The sequence below is a fragment of the Hylobates moloch genome, unplaced genomic scaffold (genome assembly GCF_009828535.3).
Source record: "Hylobates moloch isolate HMO894 unplaced genomic scaffold, HMol_V3 SCAFFOLD_15, whole genome shotgun sequence".
NCBI classification, from domain to species: domain Eukaryota; kingdom Metazoa; phylum Chordata; class Mammalia; order Primates; family Hylobatidae; genus Hylobates; species Hylobates moloch.
Window position 1 is genome coordinate 2,809,968 of NW_026652290.1, and position 23,199 is coordinate 2,833,166.

The window sequence follows — 23,199 nt, forward strand, 5'->3', positions numbered from 1 at the left end:
GATCACCTGAGGTCTGGAGTTTGAGACCGGACTGGCCAAAATGGTGAAACCCAGACTCTACTAAAAATATAAAAAAATGGCTGGGCGCGGTGGCTCACGCCTGTAATCCCAGCACTTTGGGAGGCTAAGGCGGGTGGATCACAAGGTCAACAGATCGAGACCACCCTGGCCAACCCGGTGAAACCATGTCTCCACTAAAAAATACAAAAATTAGCTGGGCGTGGTGGTGTGTGCCTGTAGTCCCAGCTACTCAGGAGGCTGAGGTAGGAGAAGTACTTGAACCCAAGAGGCGGAGGTTGCAGTGAGCCAAGATCACGCCATTGCACTCCAGCCAGGGCAATAAGAGCAAAACTCCATCTCAAAAATAAATAAATAAATAAATAAATAAATAAATAAATAAATAAATAATCTGTTTCCAATGTAACTGGCATCCTGTTTTGTTTTTAAGAGACAGGGTCTTGTTATGTTGCCCAGGCTGGAGTGCAGTGGCTGTTCACAGGCTCAATCATGGCATACCACAGCCTCAAACTCTTGGCCTCAAGCAATCCTCCTGCTCCAGTCTCCAGAGTAGCTGGGATTGCAGGTATGCGCCACTATGCCCAGCTGGCATCCTTTATTTTTATTTGCTAAACCTGGTAGTTCTAAGAGTGACACATGCCTGCCTGGTGTCAGTGCCTCATGAAAGCACAGGGAGGCAGGAGGAGAAACCTAGGATATGTTCACCCTGCCTCTGGGCACAGTCTGTCCTGGAGAAGGAAAGGTCCTCAAGGACAGGAGCTAGACCTGGTGAGCCTGCTGACTTGGGGCAGACATGTCCACAGTGCCACGTGCAGATGAGACTCCACAGAGGCTCTGGCTGGCAGGGCTCCCACAGATCAGGACAGACAGTGAGCTACAGATTCCATGTTAAGCGTCTTCACTTCCATTCCCACTGCCCTGGGTCAGGGACTTCAGACCTTTTTCTAAACTGACTTCCCTGTTTCTGGCCTTTCTCTGTCCAGATGACACTGCATGGTGCTCAACCCTCTTCCTAGAGCCCGAATTTAACTCTTACTATTATTATTTTTTTTTGAGATGGATTCTCGCACTGTTGCCTGGGCTAGAGTGCAGTGGTGCAATCTCAGCTCACTGCAATCTTTGCCTCCCAGGTTCAAGCGAGTCTCCTGCCTCAGCCTCCCTAGTAGCTGGGATTACAGGCACCCGCCACCACACCCAGCTAATGTTTTGTATTTTTAGTAGAGACAGGGTTTCACCATGTTGGCCAGGGTGGTCTTGAACTCCTGACCTTGTGATTCGCCCGCTTCGGCCTCCCAAAGTGCTGGGATTACAGGTGTGAGCCACTGCGCCCGGCCCAAAATTTAACTCTTGCTTTTTTTTTTTTTTTTTTTGAGACGGAGTCTCCCTCTGTCGCCCAGGCTAAAGTGCAGCGGTGCGATCTTGGCTAACTCACTGCAACCTCCGCCTCCCAGGTTCAAGCAATTCTCCTGTCTCAGCCTCCCGAGTAGCTGAGACTACAGGTGCATGCCACCACGCCTGGCTAATTTTTTTTGTTTTGTATTTTTACTAGAGACGGGGTTTCACCATGTTAGCCAGATGGTCTAGATCTCCTGACCTTGTGATCCGCCCGCCTCAGCCTCCCAAAGTGCCGGGATTACAGACATGAGCCCCTGTGCCCAGCCGGCAAACTCTTCTTGTAAAGGACCAAATGGTAAATATTTTAGACTTTAGATTTTTTTTTTTTTTTTGAGACGGAGTCTCGCTCTTTTGCCCAGGATAGAGGGAAGTGGTGTGATCTCAGCTCACTGTAATCTCTGCCCCTGGGGTTCAAGCGCCTCAGTCTCCCAAAGTGCTAGGATTACAGGCGTGAGCCACCACGCTCAGTGGACTTTAGATTTCTTTTTGAGGGGATAACATTTTGCAAAAATGGATTACAAATGTTCATCGTTAATTCTGATTCTGTAATACATACATATATATTATATATATTTTATATATATATACACACACACACACACACACACACACACACACACACACACACACATAAATCTTTCTTTTTTTAAGGCAGGAGCTCGCTCTGTTGCCCAGGCTGGAGTGCAGCAGCTCAAGCAGGGCTCACTGCAGCCTTGACCTCCTGAGCTCAAGTGATCTTCCCACCTCAGCCTCTGGAGTAGCTGGACTATAGGCGCGTGCCCCCATGCCCAGCTAAATTTTTTTGATTTTTAGTACAGACAAGATCTTGCTATGTTACCTGGGCTAATCATGAACTCCTGAGCTCAAGTAATCCTCCCCTGCTTTGACCTCCCAAAGTGCTGGGATTACAGGCGTGAGTCACCACACCCGGCCTGTAATGAGATTTTTATGTATTTCATCTTTGAAAATGTCTTTTCACATACATAGGTATTACCAAATGTTGATAACATTCCACAAGCATGTGGGCTTGTTTTTCTTTTTTTTTCCTTTTTGAGACAGTCTCACTCTGTCACCCAGGCTGGAGTGCAGTGGCGCAATCACAGCTCACTGCAGCCTCAACCTCCGGGGCTCAGGCAATCCTCCCACCTCAGCCTCCCAGGTAGCTAGGACCACAGCCACCATGCCCAGCTAATTTTTGTATTTTTTGTAAAGACAGGGTTTCACTGTGTTGCCAAGGCTCAAGCATATAATTTTTTTTTTTTTTTTGAGATGGAGTCTCGCTGTGTGCCCAGGCTGGAGTGCAGTGGTGCAATCTTGGCTCACTGCAAGCTCTGCCTCCCGGGTTCACGCCATTCTCCTGCCTCAGCCTCCTGAGTAGCTGGGATTACAGGCGCCTGCCACCATGCCCGGCTAATTTTTTGTACTTTTAGTAGAGACGGGGTTTCACAGTGGTCTCGATCTCCTGACCTCGTGATCCGCCCACCTCAGCCTCCCAAAGTGCTGGGATTACAGGCGTCAGCCACCGCGCCCAGCCAAGCATATAATTTTTATTCAGGATATCCATCTCTTAGATGACAATTATAGAATTCTACCGATTTTTTTTTTTTTTTTTTTTTGAGACAGAGTCTCGCTCTGTTCACCAGGCTGGAGTGCAGTGGCGCAATCTCGGCTCACTGCAACCTCTGCTTCCTAGGTTCAGGCGATTCTTCCTGCCTCAGCCTCCCGAGTAGCTGGGATTACAGGTGCCCGTGACCACACCTGGCTAATTTTTGTATTTTTTAGTAGAAACAGGGTTTCACCATATTGCCCAGGCTGGTCTTGAACTCCTGACCTCAGGTGATTCGCCCGCCTCGGCCTCCCAATGTGCTGAGATTACAGGCACGAGCCACCACGCCTGGCCAGAATTCTATTAATCTTAATACGTCTCTTTTAATCACTTCCAGTTGAACATTTGGCGTAAACTGAGTTGCACAGATTAATGGATTTTTTATTTTTATTTTTTAGATGCAGTCTCACTCTGTCGCCCAGGCAGGAGTGCAGCAGCATGATCTCAGCTCACTGCAACCTCTGTCTCCCACATTCAAGTGATTCTCCTGCCTCAGCCTCCTGAGTAGCTGGGATTACAGGCATGCGCTACGACACCCGGCTAATTTTTGTATTTTTTTGGTAGAGATGGGGTTTCTCCATGCTGGCCAGGCTGGTCTTGAACTCCTGACCTCAAGTGATCTACCCACCTTGGCCTCCCAAAGTGCTGGGATTACAGGCATAAGCCACCACGCCCACCCAGTGGATTTCAAATTAGAGAAATTTCCTTTGTGTTCACATTGAGATGCAAAATCCCTGATAGAACTATAGCCTGCATTTGGAACATGTGTGTAGGAATGGAGAGCTTGCCTTTGTTTCACTTTTGACAGCACAGGAAGTATACAAGGCAGCTTAACGTGACATAATGATTTAAACATTTGCTGTCATCAACATGACTTCCCTGAAGCATGGGGTTTGCATAAGCACTGTTTTACTTTGGAGTTTTAGGTTGAATTCATTAACAAACATTACCTAGTCTGCAGCAAAAGCTAATTTCCAAAGCCATTCAGCATTCAATAGTGGTTGCCAGCGATTCTCCTCATTCAGAAAATCGTCAATCTCAGCCCTGAGCTCAAAAAGTTGAAAGAAAACTACCGCTGCTAAGCCATCAAACTACTGCGCGGCAGGGCACATCAGAATACTCAGCTTCTATTTCTGACAAAAACTTATGGAACTGATAATGATTCACAAAACCAAGTAAAATCACTGATGCTAAGAGTTCAATAACATGATAAATTAAGATATTTTCTGCAAAGTACCTGCTGAAGAATAACACAATGAATAAACCACCTTGCATTTTCACAAGTTTTGTAAATTTGTCCAATTCTTCTTCTGCTGTACACATATTTTTACCACCGCCAGCTGTAAAATATACTAGCAGATTACACTTTAGGTTATACTGAATTAGTGTTTTCTTAGCTATGGACTCACCAACAGCCAGGAAAAACCACATGAAATCGGCCTTCTTTTTGATGATGTCTGGCTCTGTCACCAGGCTGGAATGCAGTGGCGTGATCTCGGCTCACTGCAACCTCCGCCTTCCGGGTTCACGCCATTCTCCTGCCTCAGCCTCCCAAGTAGCTAGGACTACAGGTGCCTGCCACCATGCCCAGCTAAATTTTTTTGTATTTTCTAGTAGAGACGGGGTTTCACTGTGTCGGGGGATCGATGGTCTCAATCTCCTGACCTCATGATCCGCCTGCCTTGGCCTCCCAAAGTGCTGGGATTACAGGTGTGAGCCACCTCGGCCTCCCAAAGTGCTGGGATTACAGGTGTGAGCCACCTCGGCCTCCCAAAGTGCTGGGATTACAGGTGTAAGCCACCGCGTCCGGCCTGTAATTTTTGTATTTTTAGTAGAGACGAGGTTTCACCATGTTGGCCAGGGTGGTCTCAATCTCCTGACCTTGTGATCTGCCCACCTTGGCCTCTCAAAGTGCTGGGATTACAGGTGTGGGCCATGGCGCCCGGCCTTCTTTTTTAATTGACTACTGACATTGCTCCTAACATCCTCAACATTTTGAGACACTGTTCCTGCTGAAAAGCTAACACTCTCAAACAAAAGTGTGTTTTCTCTGCACACACTTCTCCAGCTGCTGCAATCAAACACAATTTAATTAACTCAACATCAGTAAACGGCTTTCCTTGCCTAGCTGACAAACGAGCCACTCAGAAACCTGCTTCAGTTGTAACCTGCAACTGAAACTACAAAAATGTGGTTTTAATTCTTGTGAAGAAATTCTGCTGTAAGGAAATATTCCTAGCTGCATGCAGTGGCTCATCCCTGTAATCTCACCAACACAGGAGGCGGAGGTGGGAGGATCACTTGAGCCTAGGAGTTTGAGGGCAACATAGCAAGACCCCATCACTAAAACATTTTTTAAAAAACTAAGCCAGGCATGCACCTGTAGTCCCAGCTACTTGGAAGGCTGAAGTGAAAGGATCACTAAACCCAAGAGTTTGAGGTTGCAGTGAGCTACGGTTGCACCACTGCATGCCAGCCTGGGTGACAGAGCGAGACCCTGTCTCAAAAAAAAAAAAAAAAAAAAGACATCTGTGCTGAAAAAATCCATCAGCATTATCAGACCAAGCACTTATCACAATATTCCCAGAAAAGCAAGCAATGGTCAGAAAAAATCTTTTAGGTCAGGCGCAGTGGCTCACTCCTGTAATCCTAGCACTTTGGTAGGCCAAGGCGGGCAAATCACTTGGGGTCAGGAGTTTGACACCAGCCTGGCCAACATGGAGAATCCCATCTCTACTAAAAATACAAAAAATTACCCAGGCGTGGTGGGTCACACCTATAATCCCAATGACTTGGGTGGCTGAGGCACAAGAATCACTTGAACCAGGGAAGTTGAGGTTGCAATGAGCTGAGATCACACCACTGTACTCCAGCCTGGACAACAGAGCAAGACTCTGTCTCCAAAAAAAAAATGAAAAAAAAAAAAAGAAAAAAGGCTGGGGGGAGCCAGGTACAGTGGCTCACGCCTGTAATCCCAGCACTTTGCGAGGCTGAGACGGGTGGATCACAAGGCCAGAAGTTCAAGACCAACCTGGCCAATATGGTGAAACCCCATCTCCACTAAAAATACAAATTAGCCAGGTGTGGTGGCGGCCGCCTGTAGTCCCAGCTACTCAGGAGGCTGAGGCACGAGAATCGCTTGAGCCCAGGAGGTGGTTGCAGTGAGCAGAGATCACGCCACTGCACTCCAGCCTGGGCGACAGAACGAGACTCCATCTCAAAAAAAAAAAAAAAAAAGGAAAAATAAATTTTAAAGGAATATTTCCTTCTTTTTTTAAATAAAGAGGGTCTCACTCTGTCACCAGGCTGGAGTGCAGCAGTGTAATCACAGCTCATTGCAACCTCGACTCCTGGGCTCAAGGAGTCCTCCTGCCTCGGCCTCCCAAAGTGCTGAGATTACAAGCATAAGCCACCATGCCCAGTCACAGCTATCTTTATTATTAGGTGCTTTGCCACCAAACATGTTAACAAAATAATCCACATGCCACTGAGCCTTAAAAGTGAAATATTTGAAATGCATTTTTCTCTTCCTCCCTTCTTTTGACATAAGAGGTATGCACTGGTGATGAAGAATGTATAAAATGTGCTATGGTATGCTGGCGGGGCACAGTGGCTCACACCTGTAATCCCAGCACTTTGGGAGGTCGAGGTGGGTGGATCACGAGGTCAGGAGATCGAGACCATCCTGGCTAACATGGTGAAACCCCGTCTCTACTAAAAATACAAAAAATTAGCCGGGCATGGTGGCTGGCGCCTGTAGTCCCAGCTACTCGAGAGGCTGAGGCAAGAGAATGGTATGAACCTGGGAGGCGGAGCTTGCAGTGAGCCCAGATCGCACCACTGCACTCCAGCCTGGGTGACAGAGCAAGACTCCGTCTCAAAAAAAAAACAAAAAATGTGGTATGCTGATACGTCCAGCAATGAGAAGCAATGAGCATCACATATAGTCAGTCTCCTGTTGCAACTACTTGAGTCTGTAGTTGAAGTGCACAAGCAGCCAGGACAACAGAGAAACGAATGACTGCAGGTTTAAAGGAAGCGTTATTTTATTTATTTTTTATTTTTTGAGACACAGTCTCGCTCTGTCGCCCAGGCTGGAGTGCAGTGGCGTGATCTCGGCTCACTGCAAGCTCTGCCTCCTGGGTTCATGCCATTCTCCTGCCTCAGCCTCCCGGGTAGCTGGGATTACAGGCAACCACCACCATGCCCGGCTAATTTTTTTATTTTTAGTAGAGGCGGGGTTTCACTTTATTAGCAAGAATGGTCTCGATCTCCTGACCTCATGGTCCGCCCGCCTCGGCCTCCCAAAGTGCTAGGATTACAGGCATGAGCCACTGCACCCAGCCCAAAGGAAGCTTTATTTAGGGACTCTGAAATTCATATAATCGTCACATCATGAAATATCATTTTTTTTCAACCATTGAATAAATGTGAAGAGAGGACACAGTGGCTCATGCCTGTAATCCCAGCCCTCTGAGAGGCCAAGGCAGGTGGATCGCTTGAGCTCAGGAGTTGAAGACCAGCCTGGGCAATGTGGCAAAACGCTGTCTCTACCAAAAAAATACAAGAATTAGCCGGGCGTGGTGGTGCACACCTATAGTCCAAGCTACTCAGGAGGCTGAGGCAGGAGGATTCTTTGAGCATGGGAGGTCGAGGCTGCAGTGAGCCAAGATAGTGCTACTGAGCTCCAGCCAGGATAGACCTGTCTCAAAAGAAAGTGAAAACAATTCTTACCTTGTGGGCCATAAAAAAGCAGGCAGCAGGCTGGATTTGGCATGCAAGCTGGTTTGCTGACCTCTGCTCTACACCTGGGTTTTTTTGTCTTTTTTTTTTCCCTTTTTGTGGAGAAAGGGGGCTTGCTATATTGCCCGAGCAGGTCTCGAACTCCTGGGCTCCAGCTATCCTCTGGCCTCTGCTCCCTAAGTGCTGGGATTACAGGCGACTTCTGCTCTAAACAGTTGGTATGCCCCATCACATCACACCCTTACATCTCCATACGTTTGATCATGTTGTCCCCTGGGCCTAGATCACCCTGAGGGTTCCCTGGCCCTGCCTGCCCCCGCTTCCATGTTCCTACTGCACTACGTGAATACTGCTGGTACAGCCACCACAGTGGATTCTGACTGTTTTGTACACTGCCACATCGATCATCTTTGTACCCCTGCACAGAGCTGACCCACAGCAGGTGCTTGAGACATGGGAAGTGAAAAGAAAAGCAAAAAGCACCCCAAGTGGTAGAAGCCTGGTACAAAAGCAGCTCTGCACGAACCCAGCAAAACACAGAGGAGCAACTCCAACCTCTGACTTAGATACTTCTCCTGGCAATTAACTCAGTAAGCTCTCTCTTCCACATTACGTCTGCTCAGCTTTGTTCCTCACCTGAACACTAAAATTGAGATCTTCTGCATCACACAGAGTCGGTTGCTGGCATCCGGCTCCTCTTTTGTCATTGGTGCTGGGAATGTGCAGAGACCATTACAGATTAACTTTTTTGAAAAAGGGTCTCATTTTGTCACCCAGGCTGGAGTACAGTGGTGCAATTACAGGTCACTGCAGCCTCCCAGGCTCAAGCAATCCTCCCACCTCAGCCTCCCGAGTAGCTGGGACTACAGGCACCTGCCACCCCACCCAACTAATTTTTGTATTTTTTTTTGTAGAGATGAGGTTTCGACATGTTGCCCAGGCTGGTCTCAAACTCCTGACCTCAAGCAACCCTCTTTTTTGTTTGTTTGTTTTTGAGATGGAGTCTCGCACAAATCCCCCAGAGGGGAGTGCAGTGGCCTGATCTCGGCTCACTGCAAGCTCCGCCTCCTGGGTTTGCGCCATTCTCCTGCCTCAGCCTCTGAGTAGCTGGAACTATAGGCGCCCGCCACCACGCCCAGCTAATTTTTTTGTATTTTTAGTAGAGACGGGGTTTCACCATGTTAGCCAGGATGGTCTCGATCTCCTGACCTCATGATCCGCCCACCTCAGCCTCCCAAAGTGCTGGGATTACAGGCGTGAGCTACCGTGCCCAGCAAGCAACCCTCTTTAGCCTCTCAAAGCGCTGGGATTACAGGTATGAGCCACCATGCACAGCCACTACAGATTAATTCCTGTTTCTATTTCCTCCAACAACCAATGGGTATCATGATGATTACTGGCAAAAGCTGGGTATCGGCCAGGCATGGTGACTCATGCCTGTAATCCCAGCACTTTTGGAGGCCAAGGCAGGTGGATCACCTGAGGCCAGGAGTTCGAGATCAGCCTGGTCAACATGGCAAAACCCCGTCTCTACTAAAAATACAAAAATTAACCGTGGTTTGGTGTAGTGGCGCATGCCTATAATCCCAGCACTTTGGGAGGCCAAGGTAGGCAGATCACCTGAGGTCAGGAGTTCAAGACCAGCCTGGCCAACAGAGCAAAACCTCGTCTCTATAAAAAATATAAAAATCAGGCCAGGCGTGGTGGCTCATGCCTGTAATCCCAACGCTTTGGGAGGCTGAGGTGGGGGGGATCACCTGAGGTCAGTTCAAGACCAGCCTGGCCAAAATGGCGAAACCCCTTCTCTACTAAAAAATACATTAGCTGGGTGTGGTGGCACACACCTGTAATCCTAGCTACTCGGGAGGCTGAGGCAGGAGAATTGCTTGAACCCGGGAGGCAGAGATTGCAGTGAGCCGAGATCGTGCCATTGCACTCCAGCCTGGGTGACAAGAGCAAGACTCTGTCTTAAAAAAAAAAAAAAAAAGAGCTGTGGTCAATCTTTTTGTGGAGTGTACGTCTGCATGAATGTCCAACCTGTATGTTTTATGTTTGTTTATAATCTGATTTGGACAAACCTACAGATTTGAGTACAGAGACATATAGGCAAGACAATGATGGCCTCCAGACAACTAAGACAAGCCAATAGAAAGAGATGGCACTGCAACGCCAGATTTGCTCAGGACTTGGTGAATCCCAGAACACGCAGTGAACAGCAAGATGTAAGCCCAACAAAAGGGACAAGAGATTGAGCCAGTGGAGTAACTCACTCTGGATGCCACTCAACCTCGGGACATGGGCCATGAATTTTCAAGATGGAACGGCCAGTGAGGAAGCACCTGTTCCTGCAGCTCCTGCTGCTCTCCTGGCCATTTAGTGTCACTACTCATGACCCTCACACAGCAGCTGGCAGAGACAGGGCAATCTGACAGATCTGCCCATATCCCTAATAAGCTACTAATGTTCATTTTATTACAGCCAGTCTTATAAAAATTGAAATTCATCTTTTTGAACAAGTATAGGCCAGGCGTGGTAGCTCATGCCTGTAATCCCAGCACTTTGGGCAGCCAAGGCGGGCGGATCACCTGAGGTCAGGAGTTCGAGACCAGCCTAGCCAACATGGCAAAACCCTGTCTCTACTAAAAATACAAAAATTACCTGGGTATGGTGGCAAATGCCTGTAGTCCCAGCTACTTAGGAGGCTGAGGCAGACAACTGCTTGAGCCTGGGAGGCAGAGGTTGTAGTGAGCCGAGATTGCGCCACCGCACTCCAGCCTGGGGGACAGAGCGAAACTCCATCTCAAAAACAAAAAACAAATATATACAAGCTTTAACATGAATATAGGATCTTTTTAAAAAGCAAGACATAGTCCTAATCTTAAACATTCTTTATTGAAATCTAACCACAATATGATAGGATTCTGCAACTAGCACCAAAGGAAAGGAAAAACAAAAAGTCAAAAAACCCGTCATTTTTGAAGATTATTTGTAGTATCCAAAGGCTCAAATGATGCTTGTCTGTAATCTCCTGCTTTCCATGTTAACCCTGCTAGCTACTTCTTTCCTTCCCCAACATATAACTCCTAAAAAGAAATGTAGTCACTGAGGTCATAATTCACAGCTTATCAAAGGTTCTTTAAGTTTGAGAATAAAGTATGTTTTACTCTGAAAGAGAATATTGTTAAGAGCATATGAGCCGTAGATTAAAATTCTAAATTATTTATCCAAGTATGTATATGTTTGTTATAAGCTGCTAAAAATCTTTCCTTATTTTTGCAAATCTGATAGGTAAACTACTGTCAGTTCTACATTTCATATTTATAAGGATATACATACACATTTTGATACCAAACATGACTCAGAAACCACACGACTTTGTAACAGTAACCACATTGGTGGGAGTTACTAAAAATGGCTTTTAGTTTAGGCTGGGTGTGGTGTCTCGGGCCCAGCACTTTGGGGAGCAGAGGCAGGATGACTGCTTGAGGCCAGAAGTTCCAGACCAGCCTGACAACACAGTAAGACCCTGACTTCACAAAACAAATTTAAAAATAAAAAATTAGTCGGGTGTGGTGGTACACACCTGCAGTCCCAGCTACTCAGGAGGCTGAAGTGAGAGGATCATTTGAGCCCAGGAGTTCAAGGCTGCAGTGAGCTATGATTACGTCACTGCACTCTAGCCTGGGTGACAGAGTAAGACCGTATCTCAAAAAAAAAAAAAAAAATAAGGCCAAATAAAGCTATAACTGGTGGTAGGTAAATATTTGGATAGATCTGACACACTACACAGCTATAGAGATGTGGCTTCCAAATCTTCTAAAGTGATCCTGATTTAGAATATTCTCTCTGGCAGAAAAAGCAAGCTCAGGGAGTATTATTCAGACAAATAAAACAAGTGTCTAGTGAATTTCTAAGTGTGTCTGAACCTTTAAGGTAGTCTTTGATCCCACACTGGCCTTTAGTCAGAGTAAATACAATATGTGCGATGAAACTCCCTACCGCACCTGGGCACACACGCACATGCACACACACACAGCAACCCACAGTTCAAGTGCTACGGGCACTCAAGCAAGTCAGTGTTTTACAGTGGGGGAGCCAATCACTGGCAATTATTTCAGCCCACTTTTCACTGGGGCTCACTGGAACTTTCTGACACCTGTGAGCTGTCCTGGCCCCAAGAACTAACAAGAGCCAGGAAGGGTGTGCAATTAGTCCTGTGTGTTCATGGTCCCTTCTTTCTATAACTGTCCCCTTGCCCTATGGGGCCTAGAGCTGGTGAAACTGAGGAAGGTTAACATAAGGGTCACTCACGTCACTGATTTAGAGAATATTCGAGAGTACTAAAAACCCCCATTCATCCTCCCCCAAATTATATAATACCTTGACTTTATTCAAAGTTTTTCTGGCCAGGCATGGTGGCTTACACCTGTAATCTCAGCACTTTGAGGCCAAGACGGGCAGATCACTTGAGGTCAGGAGTATGAGACCAGCCTGGCCAACATAGTGAAACCCCATCTCTACTAAAAATACAAAAATTAGCCAGGTGTGGTGGCACGTGCCTGTAATCCCAGCTACTCAGGAGGCTGAGGCACTACAATCGCTTGAACCCGGGAGGCGGAGGTTGCAGTGAGCGAAGATCACGCCACTGCACTCCAGCTTAGGCAACAGACTGAGACCCTGTCTCAAAAAGCAAAAAAAAAAAAAAACCCTCAAAGTTTTTCTGTACATAGCTAGCCTGAAAAAGCTAGCCTGGAAAACCTCCAGTTTTATGACACTTTAGTAACATGTTTAAACTAACATGTTCTTTGTACACTGTTTTCTGTACAACAAAGTATTTGGCCCTAAACTGCGTGGGTCAGTTTAGAACACACATCCATCAGGTAAGATACAAGCAGTATGATGGAGGCACTACAAAGACTGGAGAATGAAATAAGAATTCAAGTGGACGTGGAAGAGAGAACTGTTCTCTGAAGATGCTGCTGCCCCGTGCGTGCCCTAGGAACTGAAGAATCTATTTTAGTGTGGATGCAACTAAAGAAGGCATTCAATCAGGGCTGTTGAAGCAAGGAGCAATGCAACTGAAAGCAGTGACTAGGGCCCTGTTCAAATAATGGCGGAGAACAGTACCTACGCTGTGCTAAGTGCCAAGCACTGTTTTAACCGCTTTACATATACGAACTCATTTATTTCACCCTTATAACAACCCCATGAGACAGGTAATATTCCTATTCTCAGGAAACTGATACACAAAGAGGTAAGTCACTTGCCCAAAATCTCACAGCTAGTAACTGACAGAGCTGGGCCTCAAATCCAGGTGGTGCGACCCTGGAGTCAGTACTCTTAACTACCATGCTGACTGTTAACTAAGCTTTTTTTTTTTTTTTTTTTTTTTTTTTTTTTTTTTTTTTTTTTTTTTGAGACGGAGTTTCGCTCTTGTTGCCCAGGTTGGAGTACAATGGCGCGATCTCGGCTCACTGCAACCTCCGCCTCCTGGGTCCTAGTGATTCTCCTGCCTCAGCCTCCCTAGTAACTGGGATTACAGGTGCCCGCCACCACCACACCCAGCTAGTTTTTTGTATTTTTAGTAGAGATGGGGTTTCACTATGTTGGCCAGGCTGGTCTCGAACTCCTGACCTCAGGCGATCCACCCGCCTCAGCGTCCCAAAGTGCTGGGATTATAGGCGTGAGCCACCATGCCCGGCTAACTAAGCATTTCTTAACTGAGCTAAAGGAAAAACAAGAGTAGTAGCAAATAAGCCTCAGTGACTCTCTGAAAGCTGTTTAGAATATGTCAGAGAGTTTCGGACAGGCCATAACTACAATACCATAAAATAAGTTGCTGAAATAAAAACAGAAATGTTCACTTTAGCATGCTCTACTGGACATTTAATATACATTTTTGTATTCATTATAAAGTACTCTTACTTCAATAGTAAAACAGAGGTTAATTTGTTTTTAATCAGGAAATACAAGTACTAGTCTCTAATTTCTATTATATTTAGATGGTCTGATTCACACAAATCCTGAAGTGGCAGGCCGCCAGATGCCTGGCACCTCTTAACAGTAAAAGTGACATCAGAAACATATAGTAATGTTCTTACCAAAATCAATAAATGCTTAGATATAAGAATGACTACTTAAAACTTCTAAGTCACAAAACACCATGCTAAAGGTTTTTATCAACCTCTTCTTTACAGAACATAACTACTTCTCCTATGAGGGGGTAGACTTGTGAATAGGCCAAAATTTCATAGGAAGGTGGGACATGGACCTTCCCCCTCCCCATTAAGTCATTTTGTCAGGACTTGTGGTGACTATATGGTGTTTCAAATGCTAACAAGAAACAAATGAGTCAACTTATGCACATGAAAAGCAAACTGTGAATAAAGAATAAGGAAGGGGAGGAAACAGTTCAATAAGTTCAGATACGACTTGATGATACTGTCACAGGCTGTCACAGGCCTCAGTATCTTCTTTATGTCCTAAAGAAATTGAGCCACCAACAGGAAAAAAGGTCACCTCACAGAGAATGCTGTGAGATTTTTAAGTTGCTAGACTCCTTTCCATCTTCTCCTTCTCCTCAGCTCTTGATACTGCTGTCAAATTCTACACACTGGCAAAGAAAAAAGGGGTGAAAGTTGAGGGATTTTATAGAGAAATAATAAAAAGTTTGTTGTGATTACTTGAACTAATATAGTATAGCCACTGATATCATTTTAAATGCCTAAAACACATGGCCTGTCCTTAAAGAAATGCCCATGTAAACCTTAAAACACTCACAATACCTGAAGAATGGACTCTATTACATTTTAGCAAGACAGCAAACTTCTCTCACACCTCCCACCCACCCCAGGAAGTAGACATGATTCATCTTATGAAGGCATTGGTAAAAATCTGCTTGTTCCCTGGAATGGCTATCAAGTTGGAGACAAGGTAAAGTATAATTACCAGCACCTAGGAGTCTCAAACTTGTTTTCTGAATACATATTTCTTATCTCAAAACATCTCCACAGACTTATAACATGGCGGCATTCAACTAGAATAGATACACAGCACCTAAGCCACTGAGAAAGCTGGGAAAAGGGCACCAAGGAGCTTTGTGCGGACCACAGGCTTTCCCACAATGAACCGCTGCTGCTGAGCCTTGGCAATAGGCCATGAGCTTGAAGCCTTCTCTATGGTAGGAGGGACTCATATACACTGATTTTTTAATTAACTTTTTAACAATTTGAGATATAATTCAGAGAGCACACAAACTCACCACTTCTACATTTCAGTGGTTTTTAGCGTATTCACCCGTGTTATGTAACCTTCACCGTATCTAATTCCAGAACATTTCCATCACTCCCAAAATCACCCTGTACCTATTATCCCATGCACTTTCTCCACAGATAATCTGTTGCCTATGCAGGTATTTTAAGATGACTGGCTGGGGGGAATCTATAGAGTATCTATACGGTAAGAAAACAAGACGCTACATTGTCCAGAGGGATACTAAACCTAAATTCTTGGCATTGTTAGCAATTAGGCTAATGTAATTTTTATATATTGGCTAAGAATGGCAGAGAAACTTACATTCAACATCCATCTTCACATAACAATTAGTGTGACCCAAATTCATCCAAGATGTTAAAAGAAGGGAAGACAATCTACTAGGATTAGCCATAACTGTCCATAGTTGCAATCTCAAAACAGAGAAGATGCATACGGATAGTGGGAAAACCTCCTTTAGTATCAACCATAGCTGGATTAAAAAAAACAAAAACAAAAACAAAAAAACTTAATCATTAAGCAAGTATTGCCCAGTGTGGGAAAATAATCACTAGACCAGTCCACTATTTAACGTAATGCAGCTTTAAATGCAACCTTACTGTCATCACTCTTGACCTGGAGTCTCTCCTAATGAGAAAAATTACCTTTAGGCAAAGGTCTGGCAGGAAAGCCTGCAGATGTGTGCTGTGCTGCTCAGGCTGTGGCAGGGCTCTAGTTACCTAAGTGTGCTCATGGCTTCTAAGACACACAGGAAAGAGACCTCACCTTCAGGCATCAGGGTGTTGAAAAGCGGGAGGACGTGTAGGTCCACGAGGGTATCTTGCTTTTGTGCACTTATCTGGGGTGCTATTTGCAGAGAAGGAGCTCCTTTATAGAGTGTGCCCAAGATGGATTTCTCTAAGTTGCTCTCAGAGTTGTCCAGCTGCCCTCACCAATAAGTCACAGTCTTTGTAGGATGATAGAAACCACCAGTCAAAGCAGATGCATATGGGTTGTGGGGAAGCCTTCTTTAGTATCTAACATAGCTGGATTAAAACAAAAAAACTTAACCATTAAGCAAATCTTGACTTTAATTAATAATTTAGATAATCGCAAATATCAACTAGCTGTTAAGCTTAAGAATCTACCCTTAGCAAGGGCACTTAACACTTGTTAACGGGCATTTTGTGGGATTAAATGAAGGCTACAATGAGCTCCTAATTTCTGTCCTGCAAGAAATTAGTTCTACTTGATAAACAAGTAAATAAGATCCAGAAATGTTTATTGGTAACGTAGCTCGTTCTTGCTGAAGTTGCTTAGTTACGCTTCCAATGACTTCTGTTGTGCAACAAGTAGTACTCTACTAATGCATGTACGATTTTATTGTGATTTGCAATAATAACTTAAATACACGTTCATGTCCAGGATTTTCCAAAATACAATCAGATGCAATCAAGTGAAGTTAATGACATTTATATAATACATAAACTGACAAAACTGCCTGAAAAGAGTTATCTATGGAAGTATTGCTACATTATCTTTGTTTAATTCAATGCCCAGGAAACCAGTCCTAAATTTAAATGATGCCTAGATAGATGAGGCTATGAAGTATTTATTCTTTGTCGACCTATAAGAAATCACCAAGTGGCCAGACAACTCCTGCAAACCTTCACTAAACTAGAATTTCATTTTCCTTTAACATGAGGGCATTAAAAAGTCTGAGAACCGACTGCAGTCACTGCAGTTGAAGGCATGAAGACATGATTCGTCTCTGAGGTATACTTCCTCTCATGCGGTCAAAACAATGAGGTCAGAAACTCGGAGAGCTTCATATTTATTTATTTATTTTTATTTTATTATTTTTTTCAAGCCAGAGTCTCGCTCTGTTGCCCAGGCTGGAGTGTAGTAGCGTGATCTTGGCTCACTTCAACCTCCGCAACCTCCACCTCCTGGGTCCAAGCGATTCTCCTGTCTCAGCCTCCCCAGTAGCTGGGATTACAGGCATGCACCACCATGCCCGGCTAATTTTTGTATTTTTAGTAGAGATGGAGTCTTGCCATGATGGCCAGGCTGGTCCCAAACTCCTGACCTCAAGTGACCCACTTGCCTTGGCCTCCCAAAGTGTTGAGATTACAGGCGTGAGCCACCGTGCCCAGCCAATTATTTATTATTTTTCAGATAGGGTCTTGCTCTGTCACCCAGGCTACAGTGCAGTAACACAATCTTGGCTCACTGTAGCCTCAATCTCCTGGGCTCAGGGATCCTCCCACCTCGGCCTCCTGAGTATCCAGGACCACAGGCGTACACCACACCTGGCTTGTTTTTTTTAATTTTTAGTAGAGAGGAGGTCTGGCCGGGCGCGGTGGCTCACGCTTGTAATCCCAGCACTTTGGGAGGCTGAGGCGGGTGGATCACGAGGTCAGGAGATCGAGACCACGGTGAAACCCCGTCTCTACTAAAAATACAAAAAAAAAACTAGCCAGGCGTGGTGGTGGGCGCCTGTAGTCCCAGCTACTCGGAGAGGCTGAGGCAGGAGAATGGCGTGAACCCGGGAGGCGGAGCTTGCAGTGAGCCGAGATCGCGCCACTGCACTCCAGCCTGGGGGACAGAGCGAGACTCCGTCTCAAAAAAAAAAAAAAAAAATTTTTAGTAGAGAGGAGGTCTTGCTATATTGCCCACGCTGGTCTGGAACTCCTGGGCTCAAGTGATCCTCCTGCCTCAGCTTCCCAATGAGTTGGGACTATAGCTACCACACCCAGCTGGATATTTCAGATGGTAGTTTTCCTGTGACCTTTCAAGAATACACTTTTTTTTTTTTTTTGAAATGCAGTCTGGCTCTGTTGCCCAGGCTGCAGGGCAGTGGCGCGATCTTGGCTCACCGCAACCCCCGCCTCCCGGGTTCAAGCAATTCTCCTGCCTCAGTGCGTGCCACCACACCCAGCTAATTTTTGTATTTTCTTTTTTTGTTTTTGTTTGAAACGGAGTCTAGTCCTGTCACCCAGGCTGGAGTGCAATGGCACGATCTCGTCTCACTGCAACCTCTGCCTCCCAGGTTCAAATGATTCTCCTGCCTCAGCCTCCTCAGTAGCTGGGATTACAGGCGCCCGCCACCACGCCCAGCTATTTTTTGTATTTTTAGTAGAGACAGGGTTTTACCACGTTGGCCAGGCTGGTCTCGAACTCCTGACCTCGTGATCTGCCCACCTCAGCCTCCCAAAGTGCTGGGATTGCAGATGTGAGCTACTACGCCCTGCTCAGCTATATGCTTTCAATAGTATATCTGTTAATACAGCAAAAAGCCAAAAGGTAGCTAAACCTGTAGATACATTTTGAGATGTGATTGCTACAAAAGTTCTCCTCATTCTTAAACGTTTTTATAAAACTCTTCCAATATACAAGACAGCATATTATTATAAATAACGCTGAATTAAATTATTTGTCAAATTAAAAGACAAACTGTCTAGTAAAAGGTCACAGGCCAGGTGCGGTGGTTCATGCCTGTAATCCCAGCACTTTGAGAGGCTGAGGCGGGTAGATCATGAGATCAAGAGATAGAGACCGTCCTGGCTAACACAGTGAAACCCTGTCTCTACTAAAAATACAAAGAATTAGCTGGGCATGGTGGCGGACGCCTGTAGTCCCAGCTACTCGGGAGGCTTGAGGCAGGAGAATGGCATAAACCCAGGAGGCGGAGCTTGCAGTGAGTCGAGATGGTGCCACTGCACTCCAGCCTGGGCAACAGAGCGAGATTTGGTCTCAGAAAAAAAAAAAAAAAGAAGTCACGTGGTTCTTGTATTGGAAGAATAATAATACATACACATTATTGTTTTACTAAGTGCTAAGCAAATACTGGGAGCCGTACAATAGAGGAACTTCTGACATAACTGTTTTCTAAAAGAACTGGATTCCTCAAGTCCAGCACAAGTGCCTGCTACACCAATTTGCTGAAAGGATTATTCCAAAGCTTCCCTTAAAGCAAGATTATTCAAGAGTTTACAGCCGGGCGCGGTGGCTCACACTTGTAATCCCAGCACTTTGGGAGGCCGAGGCGGGCGGATCACGAGGTCAGGAGATCGAGACCACGGTGAAACCCCGTCTCTACTAAAAATACAAAAAAATTAGCCGGGCGTGTTGGCGGGCGCCTGTAGTCCCAGCTACTCGGAGAGGCTGAGGCAGGAGAATGGCGCGAACCCGGGAGGCGGAGCTTGTAGTGAGCCGAGATCGTGCCACTGCACTCCAGCCTGGGTGACAGAGCGAGACTCCGTCTAAAAAAAAAAAAAGAGTTTAGAAAAAAATCAACAAAATTATCCTTCAAATTATGTTATGAATAATCCTCTTGGTTTAGGAAAAGGAGGGCTCAAACTCTAAGAACTTTAATTTCAGCACAAGAATGAAGGGCAAGAAAGGGAAACCAATGGGAACGTAATTTTTTGCTTTTGGTGTATTCAACTGTGTTTGCCAAGATTGCCGTTATGGTGAGTGAGACTCAATTATCACACAAGTGTCCCTGGATTATTGCAAAGACTACAGCATGTTAGCTAATTTCAAATAACATCAGGTATAAAACTATACAAAATTAATGTAAAAGAAAGGCCAAGTGAGGTGGCTCACACCTTCTCAGGCTCACGCCTTCCCATGCCACTGTACACCAGCCTGGGTGACAGAGCAAGATCCTGTCTCTTGCTCTGTCCAACCAACCTGGGCGATGAAAATAAAAAAAAAATAAAAGTGGCTGGGCGCGGTGGCTCACACCTGTAATCCCAGCACTTTGGGAGGCTGAGGCGGGCAGATCATGAGGTCAGGAGTTCAAGACCAGCCTGACAAACATGGTGAAACCCCATCTCTACTAAAAATACAAATAAATAAATAAAGTTTAAAAAGGTAAAAAATTTGACAGGCGGACGGGAACAGTGGCTCACGCCTGTAATCCCAGCAGTTTGGGAGGCCAAGGTGGGCAGATCACGAGGTTAGGAGTTCGAGACCAGCCTGGCCAACATAGTGAAACCCTGTCTCTACTAAAAATACAAAAATTAGGCCGGGCGCGGTGGCTCACGCCTGTAATCCCAGCACTTTGGAAGGCCGAGGCGGGCGGATCACGAGGTCAGGAGATTGAGACCATCCTGGCTAACACAGTGAAACCCTGTCTCTACTAAAAATACAAAAAAATTAGCCGGGCGCGGTGGCGGGCGCCTGTAGTCCCAGCAGCTATTCGGGAGGCTGAGGCAGGAGAATGGCGTGAACCCGGGAGGCGGAGCTTGCAGTGAGCAGACATCGAGCCACTGCACTCCAGCCTGGGCGACAGAGCCAGACTCCATCTCAAAAAAAAAAAACAAAAAAAAAACAAAAATTAGCCAGCCATAGTGGCATATGCCTGCAGTCCCAGCTACTTAGGAAGCTGAAGCAGGAGAATCGCTTGAACCCGGGAGGTGGAGGTTGCAGTGAGCTGAGATCACGCCACTGCACTCCAGCTTGGGCAACAGAGTGAGACTTCGTCTCCAAAAAAAAAAAAAAAGAGGCCAGGCGCGGTGGCTTACGCCTGTAATCCCAGCACTCTGGGAGGCCAAGGCAGGCGGATCACGAGGTCAGGAGATCGAGACCATCCTGGATAACACGGTGAAACCCCGTCTCTACTAAAAATACAAAAAAATAGAAGGCGTGGTGGCAGGAGCCTGTAGTCCCAGCTACTCGGGAGGCTGAAGCAGGAGAATGGCGTGAACCTGGGAGGCAGAGCTTGCAGTGAGCCCAGATCACACCACTGCACTCCAGTCTCTGGGCGACAGAGCGAGACTCCGTCTCAAAAAAAAAAAAAGAAAGAAAAAATTGACAATTGACAGGCAAAAACATACAAATATTCAAAAGGGGTCTATCTCTGTATTCAAAATGGGATCAATTATTATCAATGATCAATTATTATTCCACTCTGTATGTCCATGTGTACCCACTGTTTACCTCCCAAGCAGCTCAAATTTTCATTTAAAATCAAAATCAAAATGCTCCCGTACCCTAACTCCCAAGGGCAATAAATGAACTCACCTTGTGGGGGTTGGGGGAAGCAGGTATGGTGGTATGTGCCTGTAGTCCCAGCTACTCAGGAGGCTAAGGCAGGACTGCTTGAGCCCAGGAATTCAAGTCCAGCCTGGTTAACATAGAGAGATCACGTCTCTCTTTTTTTTTTTTTTGGACTGAGTCTCGCTCTGTCACCCAGGTTGGAGTGCAGTGGCGTGATCTCCGCTCACTGCAACCTCTGCCTCCTGGGTTCAAGCGATTCTCCTGCCTCAGCCTCCCGAGTAGCTGGGACTACAGGTATGTGCCACCAGGCCTAATTTTTTGTATTTTTATTAGAGATGGAGTTTCCATTTTGGCCAGGTTGGTCTCGAACTCCTGACCTCGAGTGATCCACCCACCTCAGGCTCTCAAAATGCTGGGATTATAGGCATGAGCAACCACACCCTGCCCATGTCTCGTTTAAGAAGAGAGAAAAAAAAAAAAAGCTGGGTGTGTGGTGGCTTCCCAGCACTTTCGGAGGCCAAGGCCCAACAGCAGATTGCTTGTGCCTGCTTGACCACAGGAGTTCGAGACCAGCCTGGGCAACATGGCAAAATCACGTCTCTAAAAAAATACCAAAAAAATGTATCCAGGTGTGCCTGTAGTCCCAGCTACTCAGGAGGCTGAGGTGGGAGGATCACTTGAGCCAGGGAGGTCGAGGCTACAGTGAGCTGAGATCCTGACACTGCACTACAGCCTGGATGACAGAGAGAGACCCTATCTTAAAAAAAAAGAAAAAGAAAAATCAGAGCCAGCAAGTGTGCTGGTTCCATCATATGTGTCCTCATGCTCTCTGCACCTCAGCCCTAGGAGGACTAGGGGATGAAGTTCTCCAAGTCATCACAGCTTCTGAATGCTGGTAAGTCTAACAAGAAAGACCACTGATTTCTATCTCTGATTTTTGGAAATACAAACACAAAAACACACATACATATGAACAGACAAAGAGATAGGAACACCTACAACCTCCCATCAAGCTTGGCTATTTCACCTACTCCTGTTGATTTCCTAGGACACCTCGAGAGCCAGGTCCCATTACTCTGTACTTACCCACAAGGAATGGAAAGGCAGGGTTTTTTTTGTTTTTGTTTCTGTTTTTTGAGACGGAGTTTTGCTCTTGTGCTCAGGCTGGAGTGCAGTGGCGCGATCTCGGCTCACTGCCACCTCCGCCTCCCGGGTTCAAGCGATTCTCCTGCCTCAGCCTCCTGAGTAGCTGGGATGACAGGCGCCCGCCAGCACACCCAGCTAATTTTTTGTATTTTTAGTAGAGACGGGGTTTTGCCATATTGGGCAGGCTGGTCTCGAACTCCTGACGTCATGTGATCCGCCTCGGCCTCCCAAAATGCTGTGATTACAAGCATGAGCTACCACGCCCGGCCGGAAAGACAGGTTTTAAACAAATGAGCATAAAGAGGACAAAGACTGATACTGACATTTACTCAGCTGTTCACTTGTTTCACCTGTCAATTCCAAAATAAGAAAGCCTTTCTAATACAGATTCCATAGTATGCTCAATGACAACACAACACAGAAACATAAGTTGCTGAAACCAAGACTCTCATGACTCAAAATGTGTTTATTTTGCTAAAAACAAGTGATCTGAACAACCAGAGATTATAAAGAAGTTCCAATTATGTGAAGTTTCCAGATTCGAAAATCAAGACTACACCATTCAACTGATAAGTAGTCTTTGAGCTAAGAACATCTCACCAAAATCAATGGAAAGACTGCGAAAGATCTCCAGTAAGAAAGGACCAGGAAAGCAATGTCCATATCAGAAAAGGAATGGTTAACGTGAGTCAGACTGTAGTCAAGAAGCTTAAATGATTTCAACCAACAACAGAGAATCCCACAAAGAAACCATACACTTCCTATAACCAATGTTCCCCAACCCCAGAACAGTTTCCCAAGGTCTTCTATAACAAGAGTTCCTCCTGACTGGTTTGAGTTCTTTCTACTCCAACAGATGATTCTGCTCTTCGTTCACTGAACAACTTAAGAGCTGCTCAACCCCCCAGGTTCCAAAACCTCTCGCAGCTGGTGATCCTTTTAAACATGCACATCACTCAGGAGCTCACGGGGATGAGAGGCATTCACAGAGCATCAGGGAAAATGGAAAGCAACATTTTGCTTAACAGGAG

The 23,199-nt window shown here is 45.8% G+C and overlaps 1 protein-coding gene across 5 annotated transcripts in view; it reads right to left on the minus strand.

Annotated features, from left to right (window-relative positions):
- Positions 1-23,199, minus strand: part of UNK (unk zinc finger) — a 42,058-nt gene that overhangs the window by 17,872 nt on the left and 987 nt on the right. Inside the window, exons 2-3 of one of the 5 annotated variants that reach the window (XM_032178813.2) lie at positions 15,800-16,059; positions 15,338-15,506 (exon numbers count right to left, since the gene is read on the minus strand). The exons of the other annotated variants lie outside the window; for them this stretch is intronic. Of the exons in view, the coding sequence (XP_032034704.1) occupies positions 15,338-15,339 (2 nt within the window). The 5' untranslated portion in view covers positions 15,340-15,506; positions 15,800-16,059. The remainder of the gene's footprint in view (positions 1-15,337; positions 15,507-15,799; positions 16,060-23,199) is intronic. 5 annotated transcript variants of the gene reach the window in all.